Genomic DNA, 21,855 nt, shown 5'->3' with positions numbered 1-21,855 from the left:
GTTCCAGGTTATCAAAGTGTTAGCATTTTCACTTTCACATGATAAAGTCATTATCTCCTCTCACATATTAAAAATTATAATTTGTGTCTTGCACAGGCCCATTATACTTGAAGAAAACTCTAAATCACCTCTAATAGAAAGGGTAGGTGATTCTTGACTATAAAGTGAATCTGTTTTGTATGTTTTGAGGAGTATGTCAAAATCTGACCACGCTTAAAACATGTTTTACATAGGCTGGCAGCTTTCCTATTATAAGAATGCAATGGGAAGTGTTGCATCAGACAATATAACAGTGGTTCTCAAAGTGGGGTCCAGGGATCCTTGCGATCCCTTGAGGAGCTTACATTTGAGTTATGGGGGTCCTTGAAATTAAAATGTTTGAGAACCACTGCAAGTAGTATTCAGGTGAAAACCTCAATGTGATTTCACATGACGTTGGTGCTGATGTGATACACTTGCATCTTCCAGCTGTCAGATGACAGGAAAGCCAACAAGGAGTCTTCCCCTCCAGAAAAGCGTAGCCGGACCACCCAGGAGCAAGGAGGCAAGAGGAGGGTGACCTTCAATCCCAACGTACAGGAGAGCATACTGGACCTGTCGAATGACCCCCCCAAGCCTGCCAGCAAAAAGGAAGTAGCTGACATTGTTGTGCGCTGCCTGGACCCATTTTACTCACAGGGGAAATTTGCCACCAAGGTGAGAGACATGTCTTAGTTGAAGTCAGCCTTTTTTTAAAGGGATGATATTATTAATTCAGTATGGTCGACAGAAAATATATTACAAATATAATTACATTTTAGCAATACAGTAATTGGTCACCAAAAGTGAATTGTGAATCCTTGTTTTTGTTTCATTAAAAAATATATATCGTTGCTGTCGGGAGAAAACCTCCTAACTCCATTTTAGGTTTTTAATGTTTTTATTTTGCATAAATCAGTGCTATTGAACACCCTTTACGTATGCGTGTTGTTTCAAAAATATTGAACCAATGGAAAGTAGTGAAAAATGCTTTGGACAAAACCTCTTAACTCCATTGGACCCTCAAACTGTCTGCTAAAGCAACTAACTCCACCACCGCTTCCCCTCTCATGCAAGTAATTGACAATATATAAACTCACAACACCAACTTCGATGAGGCAGTATTGCTTTGTTTTGAAAATATAAGGTTTGCTTAATTTCCTGAAAAATGTATAATTTTCATTTCCTGAAAATGAACAATTTGGAGTAAGAGGTTTCTTCCCGACAGCAGAGATATATGTTTTAACGGCTGGTTATTAAGATTTTAATTCAATATGTGGATTTGGGTTCAGTTAATGACTTTGCAATCTCTTTATATTTTACCTTATTTTACCATCATTTCTAATCATCTAAAAATTGAATAATCTGGGAAATAAAGTGATTGTCAATTGAAGAATATAATTCATTCCAGCTCATTGATGTATTTAAAGTATACGCATACTGCCTGAATATAGTATTCCTTGTTTGTGGGTCATTTTAGGAGCTGTTCAAGTCATTTGCCCGCTACTTGTCCCACCTTCTTGCAGAGGGGAGGAGTCGGGGTAGAGGTCAAGGTAAGTAGGGACTAGGGAGTCAAATATAACATGGCATGTTGTGCCTAATTGCACACAAGGGCTATAAACTAAACCCTCATTTATATACTCTTTCGTATGTGTTTATTGCTGATAAAGGGTTGCTCCTCAAGCTAACCTCAAGCCTGTGTAAACCATAAGCTTTTGTCAGCAAGCGACACTGCCATGTGATGGAGTATAAATTAAGCTTAATGCTTGCTTTTTTTTGTCTACAGTGAAAGTGGAGACCAAGGCTCTGGTGAAGAAGTTCTTCAGCGGCGTGAAGCGCTGTGAAAGCGAGATCGACTGGAAGGACCTCAAAAGACCTGACAAGTCTGACAACTCCTAGGACAGACACGTGTGGAGGAGAGGGTTACAGGAGAGGAAATGCAGTCATTGTTGAAGTCAAAGACCATCCTCTTCGTCAGTGCCTCCCGTCTTGAAGCATCAATCCATACAAGGCTTTTACACAAGCCTTTACTGACCAACATCACTTGCTGCTATACGCTCACTGTTTCCAGCTTCGTTGCTGCTATCTTAAGTGCATCCCAATAATGGAGCAATAAAACACGTTTAGCATACACTACACAAGCTCAGTACCAGCCAGACTGAACTCTGGCTGCAGACGAAGACCAGGCCTTGCTGTGTTTGACAGGTAACATACAGCAGGAGTGTCGGGTCTTTGGACTGCTGGTACATGGACTTTCACTGCTGGAACGCAGAACAGAGGAACTAATATGAAAGTGAAACACTCACTGACCCGTCTTGTGTTAATATTTTATTTAAAAGCTGTATTTGAATATAATTTTATCTTTGGTGATGGCTGTCCTCATGGCCGTAACAATGACACTGTAACGTGGACATAGACAGTGGGATTTTCAGTTATTTTTTTGATGATCTGCAAAAAAAACATTCTCAGATGTAGGGAATTAAGTGGTTGGTGGTGTTTCCCGCTAGACATTGTGGTTCACTTAGTGCCTGTTGGGGGATAGTTGGGGGACAGACATCTAGATGCCATATTCTGTCTCTTTTTAAAGCCTAATTTATTACTGTGTCGCACAAGGAACTAATAACTATAAATTAGGCTCATGTCATCTAAAGAAATCCAAAGAGCACTTTTGAAACACTAATGAGCGTGAGGGACTGCCATGCAAAGAGATACTTAGCAGTACTGTTTGCTTGTTAAATGTTTACAATAAAATCCAATGCTGTGTGTCATGCTGTGTGAGATGTCTCTCATTGTCAATTCATCAACGGGTGCTTTCAAATCCTTGCATGGGTCTGAATTAGCTCTGGTGAGTCTGGTCCATAGCTCAACGGCAGGAAGAGCAGTAAGGCTATGGACCAGAGCCAGGTCTGAATTATATAGGGGTTTTATTATGCAGAAGAACGGGGCCCTCAATGGGTGTGCTCATAGTGACTGGACCCCCGGCCCCAGGGGAGACGCGACATCGGTGCATAGCACGCTCTCGCTCTTGCAAGAGGCGTGGTCATTGAAACAGCTGGGAAGAAAATGGTAGATCTACAAGCTCGCAACGCGTCTCATCACGACGCGCTGTGAGCTTGTGTTTCGGCATGACGGGACACCGTCGTACGACCTACGACCAAGCATAAGGCAGGCTGATGGAGTGACATCATCGTCAGTGCTGGGCTGCTGGCACACATTTTATCCTCATTCATTGAGCTGAGTCTGGTTGATTGGCAACGTCTGTAGTGTGTAGGGCAGGCTACCTCTTCGAATAATTTAAGAATGATAAAATAGAACAATCATATTTGTTGTCATTCGCCCGAAGTCATTCAAAACGAGTCGTACACGGTATTTTTTTTATCCAATTTGAATCGACTCGATTGTCGACCAAAGGTTTGGTTTTTCTCGGATCACAGCAGATGCTCAGCTGGTGAGCAGGTGTCCTGAATAGTAGGAGTTCCACTAATAAAGGGTTAACCCCCCGGCCGGCCCTCAGACTTAGAGAGGCTGCGTCGTACGGGCTTTTTTGTTCGCTGGCTTCCGGACCCAGCCGTCATCATCATCAGAGCACTTTGCATGGCAAGAAGAAGACGCCGGTGAACGCTACGTCTCCATCGCTCCGCCGAGCATCTATGCTCCGTGCAGGCAGGATGGAGGAGTTTATCACGGAGGACGAGGAGCCTTGGTACGATCAGAGGGACCTGGAACAGGGTGAGTGGACAGAACACAATAATACACACATGGCTATACGTTGTTTCACTCACTGGACCGACTGTTACAGCGTGGAAGTGTTGTATTTTCAGTACAATGTTAGTGACATGGCACTGCATTAGCCTTTTTTTATTGTAGTTTTTATGCATTTGATCATCAGTGAAGTAAAACGACTACAGCCAAATTACTCGTAGCCTCGGAGGTAGTCGTCTTTCCATGGTCACAATTTAGCCCTGCTCCATTTATATGGTGACATTTGTATCAATCATGGGTTTTAAATAAATCAATTATCGTGCCTCTTCTAAAGGGAGTCTCTCTCTCTCTCACACACACGCACGCACGCACGCACGCACACACAGCCCTCGAGCACTGCTCCCTTGGCCAATTATTCAGATCTTGTCAGTGATGCCTCCTAGAATAGCTCCTCTGTCTGACAGATTTCTGTCCTCCAAATGGTGTGGTGGATGGAGGTGATGGAGGGTCACATCACCCACGCTCTCTCCATTGTCTTTCTAGAAAGTATTTCTAATTCCCTATGGGCTCTAATAATAATGTTGAGTTGGAGACGTTGAGTGACATGGAAAGATATGTGCCCTCACTACTGTGGACTGGACTGACATGGGTGGCTATTGTGAGTCAAGATGCCAGTGGCAACAGAAAAAAAACATTGGAATGCTCAAATATGTGGAAAATCTTGGAACAAAGAAAGATGTCATTGTGCAGAATGTTGTGAAAGGGCGTAATACACTGTAGTTTATACCCTCCCTCCCTGCTGTACAGTATCTGCCAAAACTGGACCATGATGCCATGAGTAGTGACGGCTCTTTCAGTCATTTTGACAGACATGACAGGGACACTGAAATAGCCTGCTAGTCTCTGACGACCATGAGCTTTATATTTTACACAGAACAGCTAGAGGTTAATGAGATTACTTGGAAAAAACATCTCTTACACAATAATTAGATTTGTCAAGGCCCTGATATGGATCTGCCTTTCACTAAAGGCTTGGTGTGTTTCCACTGTGGTTCTGAAAGTGGGGCCCAGGGCCCCTCAGGGTTCCTTGGGGGGGTTCCTGTAACTCTTTAGTTATGGGGGTCTTTGAAATTAAAATGATTTGGGAAACAATGGTTTAATGGAGTATGGTCCATCTGAGAGAAGAGAGAGGCTCTGAGGCTGTGAGTTACATGAATGGTTGAATAAAATGTGTATTAATAATCATCCCTCACCTTTTTATTCCATGTATCCAACAACTTCATTCCCTCATTTACATAGCCTTTCCTCCTCTCCCAACTACCCAAGGACAGTCTGTCATTTCCTGTTTTAACAATGCCAGCTGATAACAGCACACTGGTCTACTCTGGACCACTTGGTGATAAGGTGCGTGTGCGTGCATGCACTGTGCATACTGGCCACTGCCTGTCTATGTTAATGCAGAGTCAGTGCAATGTTCACCCCCTCTGTGCCAGAAGAACAATTTCCATTCCTACATGACTAACCCACACGTGCGCATCTAAATGCATTTGCCTCATGTGTGGAGCTCACATGGAGTTATTATGTAACTTGTTTTCCCCTGGAAGACCACACAGCAGCTCTTTAAGGATAGACAAGCAATACACTGGAAATCCAAGTCCTTGCAGATCATCAGCTGTTGTCTTCAGGGAGGGCAGAGAATCAGAATGTGTTTTTGACAGGCGCTAGCCCCTCCTATATTCAGCTATCGGTGTAGATTTCTGTCTTACACAAACATTAAATTCCCATTGACAATGAATGGATAATGTACGTCATATGTGCACGAGCAAATCGACATGTTACGTCAGAAATCTCAGGATGATGTACGATGATGATAAGACTAGGGCAGTAGGGTAGGGTACTTCGCACGGGTGTGATTTTTTTTCCCCCTTCTACTCGATTTGAAAAATAAACTCTAATGCCATATTCATTTGCATCTATCTATCCCCAGTTAACGTTGATGCACAACTCAAAGAGCGTGACTAGGGAGATGTGACTGCCCTATGGCTATGGAGATATGTGACTTATCTCTATATTCCCTTTGATGTGTGAATCCTTCAGTGGGAGGTAGCACAGGGGTGGTGGGAGATCACAAACGCAATGTTAAAGGTTGCACAAATGTCACAAACGTGACATTTCTGTCCTAATCCAGACGCTCACGTTTGTGAACCTTGAGTCACATATGAGTATATTCTGTCACATGTTGTCACAAACGTAACAGGCCCATATGGAGATTGGAGACCACTTAAAACTGCATTTCCAGGCCCAAGAGAGGCCTAAAATGTAGGTGTGAAGGCTGCTCGTTGGCCTGAACATCTAGTATTCCCTTTGATGTGTGAATCTCACATTCTGTGGGAGGGAATGGAGCTGAGCTAACTACGGCATTGAACATGACATCATCACACTACCATCTGCCCAGAGAGGCTACATAATGTTCCGATACTAATAAGGGCAAGGCTCACCTGTGTACCATAGAACTAGCATAACAAGTTCCAAAAGCAAATTGTGCCTTGCACAGCGATTACCAATTTACCATGCATAGTCACAATATGAGGTCCATTAGTTTGGAGCAGTGAGTGTTTAGATCAGGATTGCAGAAAACTTGCCCAAATAACCCCCGATGCCTGAAAAATCTGATCCCCACACTGAGGCACTCTTGTTTCCAGCTCCCTAATCAGATCAGCTGAGTGCTCAATGCTTCGAGGCCCAATATTGAATACAGCCCAGATGAACTACCAAGCCCCCGCCCAGAGTCCACCTGCCTGTCTCTTTCTCTCTCACCGGTCATGCACAATGGGATGATGAGGCTCAAAGCTGCTTTGGCACGCTGGGAGCTGGGGGGATGTTTGAGATCTATCCCACAGAGAGACACTTGCACATTTACATTAGTCTAACGAGTCCTTAGACACGTCTCTGCCTGGAGATGTGTTGTTACAGACAGTAGCGCGCTGATATTTTGTGCATTTTAGAGATTGCACAGAGCCAGTATCACACTCGGTCACGGTTTCACATGCTTTGAATCTAGATGTGGACCATAACATGAGACTAGACAATATTAAAATTACCTGTTTGTATAATTCAGATTCATAATTTAAGAAAGGTGCTGGGCGATTTCTCTCTCTTTCTCTCACACACGGCACACATCTACTGTAAGCACATTGCTGAGACACACACAGCCAGCCTCCTCCAGAAGGGGCTGACAGTAAATCATATGGGCTCCCTGGTGATTTACCCCTGTGAGGAAACTATGTGTGTGTGACTGTGAATGCTGGCGCTGTACATTATGGTGATAAAATGCTGCATTACTACTCTGTAATGGAGGTCAATGCCTCTCACTTTGTCTTCCCCGGTACCCCTCCCCTGCTGTAAGGGCTGTTAGTATGTTGGAGCCAGCAGAATCCTCGGTCCAACTAGGCCTTCTCTCTGTGAGAGGTGAATAATGTATGTACACCCAACTGAGGGTGTACATACTGGGGCGAGCAGTGGTTCACAAACATTTTCATGTCTAGAGCCCCCAAATTGATATATAGACTATAGGGGGTATGCACATGCATAAAGTGAGTGGCAAAGTGAGTTTAACGTTGTGTAACGCTGTTTAATGCAATCAGATAGGATTGTTTGGGTGTAGTTTTTTTTGCCACTCGGTAGGCGTTCCTGCATAACTTCTGGGTATGATGATGTCACGTGCATCACCCCTTGGGGGTCCCTGGATCCCACTTTGAGAACCACTGCGGTAGAGAACAGGAAAATCCCCTGGGAGGGGGGGGGTCTTATTAAGAGCTCAGGCTCCTGCTGTAGATGGCTTCCGGTGTGTTGCCCTGTATTGACTCTCTGCACTTTTACAGATCAAACAATGAATGGGACCATTCAGTGTTGTGTTGTTGACGTCCATGCCCAACTCATGTTCCCCACTTTCCTCAGCCTGTTATTTGGACAATGGTTCAGCAAGACCATTAAGACCTGACGCCGATTCTACAAATGCCTTCTAAATCAGAAGTTCTCACAAAAGATTTTTTTTTAATGTTCAAAAATAGCATATGTAAAGCTTGTGAGCTTGTATATCTACTATTTCTGAATAGCCAACGCAAAAATGTAAACGATCCTGAATGTGCGGGGTGGCGGCGGTGGCTCAGGGGTAGAGTGTCTGGATGGTAACCGTAAGGTTGCCAGTTCGAAACCGGGCTCCCCCAGAGTTACTGTCGAAGTGTCCTTGAGCAAGACACTGAACCCCTAATTGCTCCCGATGTGCTAGTTGGTGCCTTGCATGGTTTCCGCTGCCATCGGTGTATGAATGGGTGAATGTAATGCCCAATCTCTGTAAAGCGCCTTGGATAAAGGCGCTATATAAATGCACCATTTACCATTTACCAATGTGTTAATGGATTAATTAATAAGATTGTTACTTTAAGCAGAAGCAGGTTTATTTCATTGTCACAGAGCAGACAGTCTTATAGTATACTATACCCATAACTGTAACAAAGAAAAACACCACACCCCCACCTCCAGGTACACAGCAAATCCCCCTGCGTGGTAAAGAGACGGAGGAGGTAAACTCATCCCCTGACATCTAGATCACGTTAGTCTTCGGATGCTCAGAGTAGTCTTACATATATGCGTCTCCTGTGCCTTTTAGTATTCCAAGTAAACAAGCCCAGTTGCTAAGTAGGTCTTTCCTCCCAAGGCCTTCCTCTTTCATCTAGGTTTTATTGAGCTCATCTTGTATGGGGTCACGATGGCTTGTCTTAATCAGAAAAGACAGAATTTAAAACAGAAAAAGCCCCTATAGGCAGAATAGAGAGAAGACTCTTCTCTTCCCTTGTGATGCATTTTCAATTAATTTGACCTGAATCGTGTGCGGTTGCTTGTTAGTAGTCTGCAAATGAGCATGGCCTCGTCAATCATGAAAACCTTAGATGTTTTTTTCTTTTTCCCTTCTTTTGCTAAAGGCTAAAGGTGGCCTTACACTAGCCGATTTTTTTTATCTGAAATCTGATGGCACCACACACTACAGGATAATCGGAGCGGGGCAGAGCAAATATCAAACATTCTTGATGTTGATCGGGCCGATCGCGCTTTGAGCGGTCGGGCACCCCCCGAGCGTCAAAAATGCCTGATTATCGGCTAGTGTAAGGCCACCTTAAGGGTGATGACAATATGATGTCACATAAAGTATAATCATAATGTCCACTAGGGTTTGGATTATTTAGGATTTTAACTATTTCAATTCCTTAACAGTTCCTATTAGCGATTCCAAATAGACCCTTACAACTGTTCCCAATGTGACAGAACCGATTCATCCGGTTCATCAATGTTGGACCCGGTTCCTCCGATTCGGGATCCTAACCTAGTTCTCATTCTTCTCACTAATCACTACTGTATCTCTTGCATGTTTGTGTCTTTTAGACCTGCACCTGGCAGCAGAACTGGGCAAGACTCTGCTGGAGCGCAACAAGGAGCTGGAGGACTCTCTGCAGCAGATGTACATCAACAATGAGGAGCAAGTGCAGGAGATTGAGGTACGCTTGGCCCAGTGTGCAGTGCATCATGTGTGTGATATTGTGAAAGTCAAGGAAAATACATTTGAATAATCAAGAAGCGCACTTTTGAACACATGTTTTAAACATTGTATATATCAACGCATCGATTAACACGTGTCACCCCAAAATAGTGAAAATATCTAATCCACAGGCTTAGATTTTAACTTTTTTATATTTTGAAAGATTTGCATGCCTAAAATAGGGATAGCTAATTAATCGATTTATTTTATGGTAAATATCGATTATTGAATTCACTTTTGCATCCCTGATGCCAAACAAGTCTGTGAAGTCAACAAGTGTGTTTGTGTGTTGAATGGAGGTGCAGTATGAAGGAATGAAGCCTGTAATACTGCATGGCAGTGGGTCAGAGCAGAGGACTCTCTGTCCTGTGTGACACAGCCTCCCCATTAGAGCTCAGAGACTCCTTATTAGTCCGTGAGCAGGGCGGTGTACAGTACAGCACACCAGTGGCTGAATGTAAAAAGACTGATGCTACTGCTACTTGGGAAGGATGCTACTGTAGTATGTGAATATCATGTAGGGCAGAGACAATAACTGCAATAAGGTGCATATGGTATCCTATGAAATGTAATCTTACAGTAGTTACCATAACTACAATAATTGTTTAGTGATAACTGACTGTCTTCTATTCTACATGTATGTTCGAAGGGTGTGAAAAAGTAAACTTAGAAGTAATTGGGAGTCAATGTATCTCAATTTCTCGCTCTCTCCCCTGCAGTACCTGTCCAAGCAGCTGGAGATGCTGAGGGAGATGAACGAGCAGCATGCTAAGGTGTATGAACAGCTGGATGTCACGGCCAGAGAGCTGGAGATCACCAACGAGAAGCTGGTGCTGGAGAGCAAGGCCTCGCAGCAGAAGATAGATAGGTCAACACTTGAAATACGAAATAACTAAACTAAAATTTAAAAAACATTTCCGTTAACTGAACTAAATAAAACTATATAGCAAAAACGATAATTAACTTAAACTGTATTTTATGTTTACAAAACTAACTACATCGAATTGAAATTCTAAACAAAATGCCCATAGCCATTCAGGTCTTGACAATTACATTTGAATACAAATATTTGTAGGACTGAATACCTTCCCTAGCAATTCACTGTGACTATCTACTTCATTCCAATCACATAGTTGGGAATATCCAGAGCTGATAGATTGCAAGAATAGATTGCACTTTGAAGCTTTTTCTTCTTTTTTTGTTTGTTAAATGGCTGTTTAATAGACTGATTAACTATGCATACCAATCAATCCAATCATTCATTAAAACCTGGGGTGGAGAGACTGTAGCCAACACCACCACCCACACACACAGCAGTTCTTTATTTGTATGCTGCATTTCATACATAGAAAAGGACATATGCAGATGGAATGGGTGAAACGGAGGGCATGTAAACCCCACAGAAACAGGAGAGACCCGACCGTATGAAGACTGTGGCATTTACAAAACAGGCCAGTCTATAGAGTGTCGCAGTCCCGCCCCCCTACCAGGGCCCAGGAAATTATTCCCCGTTCATTTTCCTCATAGACATTTCAAAAAGTATTTATTTAAAGACTTTTTAAGCCTCTTTCTGTTTTATGAACACAAGGCTGCTGTACTTTATACCTCATACTAAGCATTTAAAGTACGAGGTATAAAGTACAGCAGCCTTGTGTTCATAAAACAGAAAGATTGGGTATTGGGTAAGACTGACGTTATGTATCTTTCAGGACCTTTCACTGCTTTGTCTCAACCATTACTCTCTGGCTCTGCTCTCAGCCACCGCGTGGATATTTTGACATTCCGTTTTTTGTTTTTTTGCCACTACTTTTGGAGCAGCCATAAACTACACAGGTTTATCCCGATGTTCTAGGCATCTTTGTAATGTTAGTGTTAGTAAAAAGCAGGTAAAAGAGTAACATTTGAGGCAGACTAACATCAGTCACTCTACAGTTCACTGTAGTAGAAGAGGTGCGTGTTTACCCCGCAGCTATGTCGGCTCCACCTACAGGAAATACGTAAACTGCGACCATGAGACCCGTTTCTGTCCCGTTTCTTCGTCTATAGAGGGTATGCGCGTGACATCATCATCAAACCCGGAAGTTATGCAGGAACGCCTACTGAGTGGCAAAAAACGACTTTCTGGCCTTGACAGCCCATACATCCAAACAGAAAAGTCCTATTTGATTGCATTAAACAACGTTAAACAATGTTAAACTCACTTTGCATGTTGCTTTGCCACTCGATTTGCCATTCACTTTAAGCATACGCATACCAGTGCACTCAACATGGTTGCGATTTTTTCTGTTGTTGCTTATTTCCGACACGGATAAATCATGCACAAACGTGTCTGCCCTCTGGCCAGCCATGTCATCTTCTCAGTTCAGACAGTTCAGACAGTCTCTTTTGTTTTACCACTTTTGTCTCTCTCACCAAGTTTTTTTTTTTCTCAGACAAATAAATAAGCTGTGTATCAGGTGTTATTTTCTCCATAGTTATTTCCTAATCACAATAATTAGGGATTTTAGATTCAGATTATTAGTCTTAGAAATGGATAATAAGATTACTATGTGAATGGTTTCCTCTGTTCTTAATGCTCCTTCCAGCCCTTCTGTGCCGAACACTGGCTTTAGGAGAATGTTATGTTGGTAATTTATCAACCGTATTGTTACATTTGCACTCGTGCGTATTTACACCCTTGTACTTAATATGTGTTATGAACAGCTCACATTCATAAAGATAAGCCCTTGTGCTTTTAAGAGTGAGTTCTCGAGACACAACCTATCGGGAAGTTTTATTTCAAATGACCACAATGGAACGGGATTCAAGTAAATAAAATCGGTGAAGTCACCTTTTACACTAGGGTAAGCATTGGGGTTAGATCTGTATATCATGGTTGTGAGGTCCAGGGGCCCTCACGGGTCCTTGAGGTCCCAAATGGACATTTAGAGGTTTGTAACAGTGTACAAATTAAACCAAATGGACCCTTACAGGTACATTTGGTTCCATTTGTACAGTCTGAGTTACGGGGGTCTTTGAAATGTAATCATTTTGAGAAACACTGCTGTATGTGTGTGCGTTTTGTGTGCATAGGTTGACCGGCACTATGGACGCCCTGCAGGGTCAGGTGGACAGTCTGACATCTCGAGTGGAGGAGCTGCGTTGCCTGGAGGAGCTTAGGGTCCGCCGGGAGAAGAAGGAACGACGCAAGACCGTGCACTCCTTCCCCTGCCTCAAAGAGCTGTGCACCGCACCCAGGTTCATAGTCATACCCAATGAATGCACTCTACCGGTAATCTAACCTCGCATCACCAGGCTTTCCACCACGGAGGAAATCCTGGTATTTATTCCAAACTGGCCCGTGTGATCTGGTTTAGAAAAAAATAAAATTGCGTGTGTGTTCCAGTTGCCGTCGCATTGTTTTTGTTCCCAACATAATGAGAATCAATTACTTTAGTCCACGAGTTAGAATAAAAAATGGACATACCAAGCGATTCTTATACCAAAAGAAACAAAACAATTATACCAAACTAAACATTGACAGTAGGCTGTCAATGACGTTAACACCTCATACTTCACTGTTCAGTCAGAAATGTACTCTGTGAGTTTTGGATACCTCAATGAAATTATACGTGCATAATCGAAAAGCAAGACAAATGGTTCTTCTTAAATTTTCCTGAACTGATTATTTACAAAGGTCTCAATCATTCGGAAATAGTGTTTGTTAGCTTGTCCACCTGGCTTGTCCACCTGGTTGACTTCAATGTATCCCATCGAACTTCCGGCTCCAGTTTTCCTCCCAGTGCGACCACTGTCTACCAGCTGGAATCGCTGAACAGATTAAGTGACATTAAATAACCCCGGGTGTTCGGGTGGACACATTCCTTGTTAAATGCGTTCCTTGCTCCCTGGCAGGTATGAGGACGGCTTCCTATTGGCTAACCCGGGCAGCGTGGACCTGGTGGAGCGGCGTCCGGCGGACGAGGAGAACGAGCGGCTGCGGGACATTGTGGCGTCCCTGCGCGCTGCCATGGCAACCGAGCGGAGCCGGCGGGAGGGCGCCGAGCGCGAGTGCACCGCCGTCCTGCAGGAGTTCGAGCGGCTGGAGCAGCGCCTCCTGGGGGCCGAGGGCTGCCAGCTGCGCGTACAGGAGCTGGAGGCGGAGCTGCAGGAGATGCAGCAGCTCAGACGCTCCCGGGTCTGTCTGATGGGCGGCGTGGAGGTAGGCATGGCATCATCATTATTATTATTATTATTACATAATCTGTCTGATGGGCGGAGTGGAGGTAGGCATAACATCATCATTATTATTATTACATAAACTGTCTGGGCGGCGTGGAGGTAGGCATGGCATCATTATTATTATTATTACATAATCTGTCTGATGGGCGGCGTGGAGGTAGGCATAACATCATCATCATTATTATTATTATTACATAAACTGTCTGGGCGGCGTGGAGGTAGGCATGGCATCATTATTATTATTACATAATCTGTCAGGGTGGCGTGGAGGTAGGCATGGCATCATCATCATTATTATTATTATTATTATTATTACATAATCTGTCTGATGGGCGGAGTGGAGGTAGGCATAACATCATCATTATTATTATTACATAAACTGTCTGGGCGGCGTGGAGGTAGGCATGGCATCATCATTATTATTATTATTACATAATCTGTCGGGGCGGCGTGGAGGTAGGCATGGCATCATTATTATTACATGATGATTACCTGATCACTGTCATTTGAGATTATCACAATTATTTTTACATAATCGTGAGACTCTAATCTAAAATGGCTGATCTACAAGCTCACAGCGCATTGCACGCCAACAAAACGAACACATTATTATTACTCCGCCTGTAAGTAAATTCACCAGAAGTTCACTGACTGTTACACTTAGTTTCATATCTGAGATAATAAATGAAAAGCTTGTAGATAGGCTATTTTTTAAAATCTTTTAAAAGTATAAAATTATGTGCTGATGTTGACAGCCCTACGCGGAGGATGGTCTGGAGCAGACGCTACTCACCAACGTCCCAGAGACGGACACACCGGATGAGGGCACTGGGCCGGAGGACGGCAAGGCGGGTGCCACAGGGGACGGCGCGCCGGGCCAGCAGGGGGTCCCGGTGAGGAAGAGCTGCAGCGACACGGCCCTGAACGCCATCTCGGCCCGTGACGCTTCGGGCAGGCGGCAGGGCAGCTACGCGCTCCACGCCAACGGCGTGCGCAAGCGCGGCATGTCCATCCTCAGGGAGGTGGACGAGCAGTACCACGCCCTGCTGGAGAAGTATGAGGAGCTGCTGGGGAAGTGCCGGCGCCACGAGGAGAGCATGTGCCACGCCGGGGTGCAGACGTCACGTCCCGTTTCCAGGGACCCGTCCATTAAGGAGTACAGCATGGTCTCTGCCTGCGGACCCTCCACATCAGGGGCCGCCTGCGCCTCCTCCGGCCCGCCCTCACCCCCTCAGACGCCCTCCACCCCGGAGGCGCTGGAGGGGATCAGTCGGCAGGTGGAGCAAGTGGACAAGCGGCTCGGCCAGAACACGCCGGAGTACAAGGCTCTCTTCAAGGAGATCTTCTCTCGTCTGCAGAAGACCAAGAGTGACCTGAACTCCAGCAAGGGCAGAAAGTCCAGCAAGTCAAGCAAAGGAAAACCACCCAAAAAACCCACTCTGCCTGATAATGAGACTTCATGATGCACTGAAAGACTGCTGTTTTGACTGCTCCTAGTTTGGCCACTCATGTCTGAAGCCTAATCCATACTATGACACTGCCAAGCAACATCTTCGGGCGACAGACTACAAATTAGGCTTTATTGACGGGCTGCCTGTTGTCAGGGCAGAAGGTGTTTAATGATGGTCTGTTTTGGATAGTCTCACATAGCCACACAATTTACAATCTCTGCCTACCGATATGTCTGGGGAAATATAAATTCAATGTAGGGGCTAGAACACCATAGAAATCTCTAAGCTAAGCCTACTGCTTTAAAAACCGATCCCGATACTGTCTTGCATGGTTTTAAATCTCTGAATTGCAGCCACCCAGTTTTAGCCCCTACAATGAATTTATATTTTTTTACCAGACGTGATCTCTGATCAACTGGCTATGTGAGATGTTATGGATGCCTTCTTTGCACTTAGACACTAGCTTGATTCAACTTCAAACTGCCAAATGTTACATATCACTGCACAGATGTGTGGCTGGGTAACAGCTTGTGAGATAACAATTCTAAAGACTTTAAAGACAATCCAGTGTGATCTACATGGGATTTGTTATTGATGGAGGATGGTACTAATACAAACATGATTTAACTCTATTGCGAATGATGTTTTTGCGAATGATGTTTTTCATTACCGTTTTGGAAACCATGATTAATAACGCCACGTAATTTATTTAAAACTGTAATAATTTTGCTGATGTTCCGATACTAATTATGCCAAGAAAGTACATCCGGCATGAATGGATCCATTGAAAGAAGAAAGACATAGGCCTACTATTTTACCTGATTTAAGATCAACAAACGATCAAAACCTCAAATCAGTTGTCTTTAATATATAGAAGACTCGGTGTGACAATGCAGATAGAAGTAATGTTAATGATGTATAAATTTGGGGTTGTTTGTGTGTGGATGTAAGGAATTGTCTGGATAGCATTCCTTCACAAGAAGTTGCCAAAATGTGTTGCACATAAATATACATTACATTCAAGTAAACTGGGTTCTCTTGTTTGTATGGTTTACCATATAATTTATTTGGTGAAGGCTGACTGACTCCTGAAATGCTAATGCTACTTAGATGTTGTTTAACCACATTTAACCCTGGCGTCCTCCACATTTGTCTAAAATGGCAAAAAATGTACGATCTACAAGAGCTTGTAGATCGGCTATTGCCGCTATTTGATGAGTGATTTATGTAGCGTTTCAGTGGTTAGCATACATGAAGGAGCTTTTAGAGGCCATATATGTACTGTTGCATTTGTACTTGGGGTTTTGATTTGTGTTAGATGTTACACACTGTACACTGTGAAATACACACTCAACGTTGACATCTTATTTGTAGTTGTAAAGAATGAGTCATTTAAAATGTGTTCCTGCACAATTAAAAACATGCAACACCTGGATGGATGCGTTGCTGTGGTGGTTTAAAGTGTCCAGGGCTAATGACAATCAGGCTAATGGAAAAACACATGTTCAACAAATGAGTTTGTTTTATTCTCCCCCCTCACATTACTTTACAACAGTATTTTACGAATGCCATTTTTACATTTTTGACCATCTGTGTGTACGTCTGTAATCCACGTAACTTGAGAACCGTTCGACCCACCAACTTCAAATTCGACACACGTGTTCCACACCACCACAGGGAGTGCATAATCACAATTATGTTCTGTGACATCTGCATAGACTCCATATTTGGGCATGTCTGACAAAGAACTGCATAGACTCCATATTTGGGCATGCCTGACAAAGAACTCCATATTTGGGCATGCCTGACAAAGAACTCCATATATGGGCATAAAAGGGGCACAGACATAACTGGGTTGGGAAAGCATTTCCAACTTACGTTCAACTTCCAAGTAGGCCTGCTCTATTTTATATAACTAACCCTAAAGCTAGAGCTCTACGATGTGAGCATGTACTGTAGATCGACTATTTTCAATGCATGACAATTCCAACCAAGTATGAAATAGGCTACTGTGACAGGTCACAGGCATAATTCCAAACTTAACTTCTAAATGCCTAACCCCAACCTGAATGTAATTCCTAATTGTAAACCTTACTAAAAAAAAAGGAGGTAATTCTAAGCTAAGGTTATCCCTCTATGGCAGTGATTCTCAAGGTGGGGTCTAGGGATACCCTGGAGACTGTTCAAGAGGTTTCCAGGGAGTTAAATCCCCACTCACCCAGCGAAATGATTGATAGTTAATCTTCACCAATCACCATATCATGTATCAAAAATACCATGGACCAGCTATAATAGCTATGGACCAGAGCTACCCATAGGCCAGCTTCTATCCAGCTTCTATCATCTCCGCCTTCTTGCCAAAGTAAAACCCTACCTCCCACATAAACAATTCGAAACCGTCATACACTCCTTCATTTCATCTAGACTAGATTACTGTAATGGCCTGTACTACGGAATTGACCAATCCACACTCAGACGCCTGCAACTAGTGCAAAATGCTGCCGCCCGACTTCTCACCGGTACCAAAAAATTCGACCACATCACACCAGTCCTCATCTCTCTCCATTGGCTCCCAATAAAACAAAGGATCGACTACAAAATTCTTCTCTTCACCTTCAAATCCCTCAACCATCTTGCCCCCCCATATATGTCCGAACTCCTTCATCACCACAACCCACCCAGAGCACTGAGGTCAGCAGATCAGCCACTACTGTCACTTCCATCCGCTATAACTAAGAAAACAAGAGGTGATCGTGCCTTTGCCGTCGCAGCCCCAGTGCTGTGGAACGGCCTTCCTCCCCACATTAGAGCTGCCAACTCTATAGAGAGTTTTAAATCCCTCCTAAAGACCCACCTATTCTCTCTGGCTTTTAATATTATATAACACTGTTCTCAATGTTGCTTTCTCATTTGATTTGTTTGCTTTATTCCCTTTTTGCTTGATTTTAATGTTCACGTATTATTACCTTTACCTTATGTATCTTATGTTTTTCCTTACCATGTTTTTATTCTTGGTTCATTACTGTTTTATACTGTGAAGCACTTTGGTCAATCTCGGTTGTGAAAATGTGCTATATAAATAAAGGTTGATTGATTGATTGATTGATTGATTGATAGGCCTACATGCGTGGGGGAAGCCCCCATATATTGCTGATATATTGTGCCCAGGTCTCGTGACATCAATATGACATCATCAGAGATGATAGTAAATCATTATCATAATACAGTATATTGATGATCGGTGACATTGGTTATTATTATTATTATGATGATGTGATCATCTGAATGGGATGATACGACGCGGAGGCGGAGCCGCACGACATTGCGGGATGGCGTCACAGCTACGTACCTCCCTCTATATAACCCAGCTGGCGCGCGTCAGCCATCTATTCTCAATCTCTCCATTGTGATTTTCCCAGGCAGATCGTTCAGTGAGAGACAGGGTTTCGTGTAGGTAGGGACCAAGTTAGTCTAGGTTGTACTACCATTTACTAATTCTTTCTAAGTTTAGCGTTATTAGGCTCGGGCATAATGGCCGATAAAATGGATATGTCCTTAGACGACATTATCAAACAGAACAGGTCGCAGAGAGGAGGAGGCCGCGGAGGCAGAGGCCGCGGTGGTGGCCGTGGCGTCGGCCGCGGAGCAGGCGGCGGTGTCGGCCGTCTTGGAGGAGCCACCGGGGGAGGATTTGTCGGCCGGGGCGGCGGATCCGGCCCCATGAGGAGCCGAGGCAACCTCAACCGAGGTCGAGGCAGACCTACGCCGTACAGCAGGGTATGAGAAAAGTTAGAGGAATGGGCAGAAATTCCAGAAAACGGGAGAGAGCCCGTGGCAACCTGAGAAATGCCTGGGCGACATCCTGCTAATCTTCAATAGCTACAACTGGCTAGCATGCTAGTCAACCGAGTGTTTGTCCTCCCATATAAAGAGGAAAGCTCTCTAGAATTGCGTTTAAAGCATTAAATGGAAGTTGTATGCATACTAGTATGTCCTCTCCCCCAAACCCGTTTGTGTTTTCATCCTTTTTTGGAGAAGAGGCTTTTGGAAGCGAGCTAGCTTGTCGGCCATGTTGGCTAACATGCTAACGTTGGATCGTCTGCTAATCTACACAAGGCCGTTGGCGGCGCCATTTTGAATCCTCAGCTCTTGTGGTAGTCCTCAGCGGTCAGAAAGCGGTGCTTTCACCCCTACCAAGTGAAGCGATGGCAGAAGGAGAAGCACCTCACCGAGAAATGCATCTACAAAACCGAAGACCTACCTCCTTTATTGGAGCGTAGCGTTTGGGCCTGGTTGTCCCGACCAGGCGGCCTTTGTTTGGGAGTGGCTGGCGGGTTTACACGACACGGCCCGTCGGGTGGCTTTCAACCGGTGTGGCTGTTAATTGTGGATGGAGCAGTGGACTTTTAACCCTCCTGATAGTGCTTTATTTAAACATACCGACACTACTAAAGTGTGAATTGATCACTCCAGCTCCCAACCAAAATGGCGTGGCTTCAAAATGGACGCTCGCATAACCTGCCATTGCATAGTATGGATAGATGACCCTTTCCTAGCTTTATTTCGCTCCATCCCTCACTCACGGACACTTCTTCCATTCGGAGCCTTTTTATGGCTGTAAATGAACTCTTGGGCAGGCCAGGGACACCTCGAGCAACGCCGGAGGCAACGCTGAGGACAACCAGTGTCTACCTGAGGATCATCTCCCTCGAGATGGCCGTCTGGGGAGGCGCAGATGGCAAGAGAAGAGTGGGCAAATTGGTAGATGGGTGGGCAGTTAGTCGTTTTGTATATGCCTAGAAACTGTGGGGCCTTTGCCATAAGTAACATGGGGATTCTGCCATAAGTAATGTGAATATGTCGTGCTTAGTGTTGGATGTTGGCAACATTTGCCACCTAAACCGTTTTAATGGAACCATACATGATGCATAGCCTGCCCTAGTTAATAAGAACTGTACTGTAATTCCCGTGCATTTAATTTCTTCAAGTATGCACTGATGTACTTGCACTGATTTACCTGCAGTGATTGGGTGGGCAGAGAACATTGGGGGGCATTCATGGGGGAGGGGGAGCTGTGTACACCGGCCCTGTTAGAAGTGGAGCTCCTGCTTGCCCCAACACCTGGCCGTGTGGACTCTGTGATTGACAGAGACAGGCGGGTCCTGAAGTCAGCAGGTGCGTTCTCTTTCATCTGTTGCAGCCTAAGCTTCCGGATAAGTGGCAGCATGACATGTTCGACAATGGCTACAATGCCGGCGGTGGAGGAGGTGGCGTGGAAACTGGAGGGAAGCTCCTTGTCTCAAACCTGGACTTTGGTGTCTCTGATGCAGATATCCAGGTACTGAAAGAGCCCTTTCTGATTTTCACACAAGATGGGCTCTATACCCAACTAAAAAAGTGAGCATTGCTTTGTTGAAATGTTATGATCATGACGTGGCTTGTGGTGTTCTTTCATAGGAACTTTTTGCAGAGTTTGGTACACTGAAGAAGGCTGCTGTCCATTATGACCGCTCTGGAAGGAGTTTGGGGACTGCAGATGTCCACTTTGAAAGGAGGGCAGATGCCCTGAAGGCCATGAAACAGTACAACGGCGTGCCACTTGACGGTATGTCTAATTTTCATAGTGCATGTCGACATGCTTTGGCCCCATAATTGACAAGTGAATAATTATTTGTCTTGTCTGTTTCAGGGCGCCCCATGAACATACAGCTCGTCACCTCACAGATTGATAACCAGCGACGGCCTCCCATGCAGGGGTATGTGGCACCAACATTAACCTATTAATTAAAAGCTAAGCTCACTAGTTTTCTTGATGGTTGTGTTACTTATGTAATTGACGCTTGTTTTGTTTTCCTCCCCAGTCTGAACAGAGGTGGTGGTGGTATGAATAGGCGTGTTGGTGGCTTTGGGGGCATGCAGAGGGGACGTGGAGGCCGCGGCGCAGGCGGTCCCAGGGGCCGGGGGAGAGGCGGACGTGGTGCTGGAGGTGCCAACAAACAGCCGCTTTCTGCAGAGGAGCTTGATGCCCAGCTAGATGCATACAATGCCAGGGTATGTTCAGTGGTGAATGGCACAATTTCTTATTAAATTGACTGTATAAAGAACTTAAGTGAAAGTGTTTTGTGTCCCTTTCAGAAACCTAATTTGGCTTTCTTTTTTTGTCTCCTCAGATGGACACCGCTTAAGTGGTAGAGCTTATTGTCCACGGTTGTTTTCCCTTCCCGTCTGCACAGAAGGGCAGTTTGTTTGGAAAGTGCAGGATATTGTGTACCTTGTTTTTCTCATTTTAAATGCTCAGTGTTTTTTACCAATTTATGTTTTTGAACAAAAAACTGGTTTTGACTGTAGGTTGGGGGTGGGATTTCCCTTTGCCTGTTCCTTTCCCCTGTAGTTTGTAATAAAACCTGCAGTACATATTAACCATATATTGACTCTGCCTGTTTGTGTATTCTTCAGTTAAATAATTTAATATATTGTTGCCCACTTAGTGTGTTCAGTATAATTTCAAGAAGCGGTGCAACAAAATCCTTGACCTTCCTGTTCTATGAGGAATGTTTAATGTATGTTGAGATGAGTTTTGATGGGATGAATGCTGGTCTTCAAAAAGCTGTCTCTTTTAAACTAAAATATTGATAAAAAACAAATGGCTGGGAGAGTTTATGAAACTGCATATGTGCTGCTTAATTTGTAAGTCCAACTTCAGTAATACAAATTGGGTGGAAATGGGCAATTGAGCATCTATTGTATAGGTTTTTTTTAATTGTAACTGATACAATTAACATTGATCAACCATACACTACAAAACAATGTCCACTCAATCCAGAATATTGGTTGAATTTCAGTATGGTATATATTATAACCACTAGATGG

The 21,855-nt window shown here is 44.1% G+C and overlaps 3 protein-coding genes across 4 annotated transcripts in view; all 3 read left to right on the top strand.

The window, feature by feature from the left end:
* The window catches only part of recql5 (RecQ helicase-like 5), a 28,935-nt gene extending 26,149 nt beyond the window's left edge, over window positions 1-2,786 (top strand). The window contains exons 17-20 of the mRNA XM_079520473.1: window positions 97-142; window positions 469-696; window positions 1,499-1,571; window positions 1,805-2,786. Of these exons, the coding sequence (XP_079376599.1) occupies window positions 97-142; window positions 469-696; window positions 1,499-1,571; window positions 1,805-1,917 (460 nt within the window). The 3' untranslated portion in view covers window positions 1,918-2,786. The remainder of the gene's footprint in view (window positions 1-96; window positions 143-468; window positions 697-1,498; window positions 1,572-1,804) is intronic.
* A 352-nt stretch (window positions 2,787-3,138) lies between these two features.
* Window positions 3,139-16,421, top strand: cdr2l (cerebellar degeneration-related protein 2-like). Its single transcript, XM_079520474.1, has 6 exons — window positions 3,139-3,747; window positions 9,160-9,272; window positions 10,033-10,181; window positions 12,386-12,550; window positions 13,208-13,514; window positions 14,290-16,421. Exons 1-6 carry the CDS (start codon window positions 3,669-3,671, stop codon window positions 14,995-14,997), a joined length of 1,521 nt encoding a protein of 506 aa, XP_079376600.1. The 5' UTR covers window positions 3,139-3,668; the 3' UTR covers window positions 14,998-16,421.
* Window positions 16,422-18,367: 1,946 nt separating this feature from the next.
* alyref (Aly/REF export factor) lies at window positions 18,368-21,410 on the top strand. 2 transcript variants are annotated; one of them, XM_079519371.1, is made up of 6 exons: window positions 18,368-18,762; window positions 20,186-20,323; window positions 20,443-20,590; window positions 20,675-20,741; window positions 20,847-21,036; window positions 21,156-21,410. In XM_079519371.1, the coding sequence occupies exons 1-6, from the start codon at window positions 18,517-18,519 to the stop codon at window positions 21,168-21,170; spliced, it is 804 nt and encodes a 267-aa protein (XP_079375497.1). In that variant the 5' UTR covers window positions 18,368-18,516; the 3' UTR covers window positions 21,171-21,410. The 2 variants fall into 2 exon arrangements, with proteins under 2 accessions (XP_079375497.1, XP_079375498.1); XM_079519372.1 differs by lacking the exon at window positions 18,368-18,762 and adding an exon at window positions 18,786-19,746.
* The last annotated feature ends 445 nt before the right edge of the window (window positions 21,411-21,855 follow it).

This window comes from Electrona antarctica (genome assembly GCF_951216825.1).
Source record: "Electrona antarctica genome assembly, chromosome: 14".
NCBI classification, from domain to species: domain Eukaryota; kingdom Metazoa; phylum Chordata; class Actinopteri; order Myctophiformes; family Myctophidae; genus Electrona; species Electrona antarctica.
Note: the sequence above shows the minus strand (reverse complement) of the source record. Positions and strands in the feature narration are given on the sequence as shown.

Excerpts from the sequence above, each read along its gene's own strand:
- cdr2l (XM_079520474.1), top strand. The coding sequence starts at position 3,669 with ATGCTCCGTGCAGGCAGGATGGAGGAGTTTATCACGGAGGACGAGGAG. Across the intron at positions 9,273-10,032 it reads AGCAAGTGCAGGAGATTGAG|TACCTGTCCAAGCAGCTGGA; the intron begins GTACGCTTGGCC and ends TCTCCCCTGCAG. Across the intron at positions 13,515-14,289 it reads GTCTGATGGGCGGCGTGGAG|CCCTACGCGGAGGATGGTCT; the intron begins GTAGGCATGGCA and ends TGATGTTGACAG.
- alyref (XM_079519371.1), top strand. The coding sequence starts at position 18,517 with ATGGCCGATAAAATGGATATGTCCTTAGACGACATTATCAAACAGAAC. Across the intron at positions 18,763-20,185 it reads GACCTACGCCGTACAGCAGG|CCTAAGCTTCCGGATAAGTG; the intron begins GTATGAGAAAAG and ends CATCTGTTGCAG. Across the intron at positions 20,742-20,846 it reads CGACGGCCTCCCATGCAGGG|TCTGAACAGAGGTGGTGGTG; the intron begins GTATGTGGCACC and ends TTTCCTCCCCAG.